At 41.4% G+C, this 4,157-nt stretch overlaps 1 protein-coding gene across 1 annotated transcript in view; it reads right to left on the bottom strand.

Annotated features, from left to right (window-relative positions):
* LOC104395463 (chromosome unknown open reading frame, human C1orf159) overlaps positions 1-3,729 on the bottom strand; it is a 10,714-nt gene extending 6,985 nt beyond the window's left edge. Inside the window, exons 1-4 of the mRNA XM_010005160.1 lie at positions 3,661-3,729; positions 3,423-3,513; positions 1,981-2,056; positions 124-228 (exon numbers count right to left, since the gene is read on the bottom strand). Of these exons, the coding sequence (XP_010003462.1) occupies positions 124-228; positions 1,981-2,056; positions 3,423-3,494 (253 nt within the window). The 5' untranslated portion in view covers positions 3,495-3,513; positions 3,661-3,729. The remainder of the gene's footprint in view (positions 1-123; positions 229-1,980; positions 2,057-3,422; positions 3,514-3,660) is intronic.
* Between the last annotated feature and the right edge of the window lie 428 nt (positions 3,730-4,157).

Genomic DNA, 4,157 nt, shown 5'->3' with positions numbered 1-4,157 from the left:
GGAAAGAGAAACATCTGCACCATCTGATGACTTCCTGAACAGTCTTTGCTGGACCACACATACAAGAAGAGATCTCAGCAGCAAAAAAGACCCATGAAAATGAAGGGATGGTCAATGACTCACTGTTCCTGCATTCAGTCAGATTGTAAACAGATGAAACAGGAAGAGTTTCATTTTTGCATCTAATGCAGCTGCTACTGCCATCCTCATTCCATCGTCTGTAACAACCTGTGTGAGAAGAAGATGCACAGAGGCTTGAAAACAACTGAAGTGACACTTGAGATCTTGCCTAGTCTTCAGAAAGGGGCAGAGGCAACAGAAATTCCCTCTCTTTCATCTACTGGTTACAAACACCTCCTGCTTCTTATTGTATTACACAAGTTAAGAGGATATAACCTTTCAAGAGCCAAAAAAGCAGAAAGAGCTACAAAGAAACAACTCCCAGAGGGCAGCTCAACACAGCTCCATTCACAGCTCTACATAGTTTGGTTTTGAGAAAAATGGGAAGTGTCTGACAACCTGCAACTACCCTCAACAATACTAAAAAAAAGCAGCAAAATTTTACTGTTTATTTGCAGAGGCCACACACCATTGAAACAAAATGTAATGCCACTTTAATATATGCTAGTGAAACTATTCACAGCTCAAGCCTGTTGAAACTATCCTGTGACAGATGGGGAGAGCTCTGTATCAGCCACCCCACCATGCAGGCTGGGAACTGATCAAACTTTCATCCTGGCCTGTGTTTTCAGTCTTCAAACCTCCCAATTTATGTCTAAATGCACCTACTGCTATGTCTTTGTGAAGAAAAATCTATTTAGGGCACATCAACAACAACAACTTCATTGAATACAATAAAGCTGTGGTGGTTTCACTTAAGGCTTAGACTTAAGACATGAGGATTAGAAGGATATTCCTACTAGATCCTATTACAGTCTTCTTGAAAAGAAAAAGACTTACTGTGCTGGTAAAAATCCAGTTCTACAGAGCCTTCAGCCAAGCTGGGATCATTTCTCCCATCAAGCAAACCATTAGTAAGGTGCTTATTTGAAAACAGCTCTGCTGCTACATTTTCCTTAAAGAGAAGCAGCACTTTTGATGCCCACAGCAATAAATCACATCTGATATTTAATCTGAACACAAACAGACCCCACATAAGGGCAAAGACTTCTTACACTCATAGGAAGGAAACATCAAAGCACTTCTCTGACACCAAAGTTATTGGCAGATGATCAGTTTACAGTAAGATTTAGAAGAACACAATCCCATAGCTTGGAGACAATCATTTATACCATATCTAAGAGCACTGAGAAGCAGCAATGATTGCATTAAGTGAAGCAACAGTGAGAGCAGCTAATAAAGCAGTGAACACAGACTTAAAATGCTTCAAAATCACAAGGAAAAGTCTGAATCCAGAAGTGGACCCCAGCTTTTAAGCCTCTTGTTACTCCGGGCTCTGAAGCTATTTGCCCACTTTCACACTCTGATTTTAACTAAAATAGCATTAAAAAAAGATCACCCTTTTGCTGCTGCTGGAGGGTGAGAGAAGTTCTTAATTCCATTAGAAGAAAACAGCCCTACATGTATAGCTCAAGGAAGCATGAGGCATTTTGTGCTAGCAAGACAATATTGAAATTATTCCTAATGATCCTTTGGATACACATTAAGGCATTATTGCTTTTTATGCTCATTATTTGAGCTTTTAGGGCTTTTAAGCATTTCCAATAGCTCTTACATAATCCAACAGCACATTAAATAAAAAAAAAGATGAAGAATAATCTTGTTACTAGTTGTCTGTTCTCCTTTCCATGCAAGAACACTTGTGAGTCATAAGTAGTATTACCTTGTGTATACAGAAGAAGACAGACTTCAATTTGCACTAATTACTTTGTTTTCACTCCCCAGTTAATCAAGCACTATATTTTGGTGTCAACTGTCAAAACCCAATCTGGAACATCATGAAACAATGACACACTGTACCTGGACTGCACTGGTTGGTTACTGGACAGGAATTGTTTGAATCCAACATGTCCACACAGCATTCTGATTCTGAAACCTAAAAAAAAGTTACAGTCCATTCACACACGTGAAGTTTGCTCAAATGCTTCAATAAAACTGAAAATCTACAGGAAATGCAGAGGACTGAGGAGTAACTACAGTTAAAACTTTTTCTCTTTGCACTAAGCAAAGTCTCACAAGGAGATAACAAGCTTGTCAGGCTGATTTTGACCTTGCAGCAGTGACCCAAACTAACACTTTGAGAACAAACACTTTGTCACTCTACTGCTGACATTGGACAAAGCCTCAAATAAAAAGGTTTAGAAATATACTTGTTAAATCCTTCAGTGAAGCACAGTTCAGAGAGGAGTTATCCTTCCCACAGCACCACACAAAAAAAGCCCTGAGAGATTTGCTGAGAAATCCTACTGGAAAAGCCCAGCTTCCACTGAAAGCCCATCCTGCAAGTGGTGATAGCATCTACATTCAGCAGAGCACAACTACAAGAGCTTCTTCCTTCAACACTTAATATAAAGGACTAACTTCACATATCCTGAAGGCACGTTGTTGATTTTTAATGTTGTTTGTTTATATAAAAGCTAGTTTCAAAATTATTTACAAATTACAACAAGCTGTGACATAAGCCTAGAGATAAATGGCTGTTAGAAGCTCTGTGGTTCTTTTGGTAGGTATTAGGAACATCCCATATAGACCTGGGCACATCAGAGAATCACAGAATGAATCATACAGTGGTGAAGGTTGGAAGGGACCTAACAGATCATCAGGTTCCACCCTCTCTGCTATGAGCAGGGACACCTCCCACCAGAGCAGGTTGCACAAAGCCTCATCCAGCCTGGCCACTCCCTGAACCTGTGTAAGAAAAATAAGCCACAAAACTCCTCCAGCTTTTCAAGTTTTGTAGGTACATTCCTCTAAAGAATATAGCAAACCAAGTCAGTCTTAAAAGGGATGAAGCTTGGTCAAAAGTAACACGACTTGAGCTATATAAGTAAATTAAATAAACCTAACATGTAACAGCCACTTTCACTCTGCTAATCAGCAAAACCCCTCAAATTAAGGGGTGACAAAGATCAAAGCTAGCAGGAGAAATGGTTGAGACAGTCCAGATTGAAACGAGTGGGCTGACTTCACACTGGTAGAGCCTCATGGTGAAGCAGACTACAGTAAAGAACCAGCAGATCTGCAGATAACACGCTTCAGATCAGTTTCTTTAAGAGTTTTGTTGGCTGAACTCTCCTGCAAGCACAAGCTGACCCTCTGCAAGGGTTTCAGTCACTGACTGCTAGCAGCACAGGCCACTGCTGTTGAAATTGAAAGCTGCTATGAATTGCAGTGTGAGAGGAAAAGTATCTGATCCTTCTGTTTTTAGAGCACCCAGCATGACAAAACCATCAGGTACCTACCGAACCTTCAGTAGATTTGCTGGCAACTTCTGCTACAAGTCTAGTTAGGAGAAGGACATACTGCACCTCCATGCCCAGGAAAGACACAGCTCTGAGTAAGAAGAGGGAAAGAAATGAGAATGTTTTATTAATGACAGAGAAGTTACACTTTCCCTTTGTTGAGGAACTGTTGCCAACACACTCCTTTTGTTTGAATGCAAAGAACTTTCAATTAAATATGCCAGGGGCAATGACTTACCTTGGTTCAAGAGTCAAATTTGAGACATTCAGAGTTTTCCCTCCAGCTGCAGAGGGGCAGGTTTCTGGCTCTGGCAGCTGCTGGTTGCTAAGAAACAAGGAACCTTATCAGGCTGCTCCAAACTGGGCCACTCAGAGACTACTCCACACCCAGGATCTAAAAATCAATGTGATTGCTACAGCAGAGTTACTGCCTGGCACCAGCACTGATAAGCCTCCCCACAGTGACAGGCTCCCCTGGCTGCAGCACTGAGCTGGGATGGATTTGTGGCAGGACAGGCAGCACACAACACTTGGAAAAGGCAGCAACTGTCATTAATTTCTCCCATGACAGCACAGTCATGAAGCATTAATGAAGCCTGTATGTTAATAAGGAGCATTTCTCAGTTACCTGAGAACAGACCTTCTCAATGTGGCACAGAATGCTGTGGATGGCCTGCTACAAGGCTGGCTTTCCCCCTCCCCTCCACTTTTGCCAAATAACCCCAAGCATAACCT

The sequence above is a fragment of the Chaetura pelagica genome, unplaced genomic scaffold (assembly GCF_000747805.2).
Source record: "Chaetura pelagica isolate M959 unplaced genomic scaffold, ChaPel_1.0 scaffold159, whole genome shotgun sequence".
NCBI lineage: Eukaryota > Metazoa > Chordata > Aves > Apodiformes > Apodidae > Chaetura > Chaetura pelagica.
The sequence above is the reverse complement of the archived record's forward strand: the minus strand, read 5'-3'. Positions and strand labels throughout refer to the sequence as shown.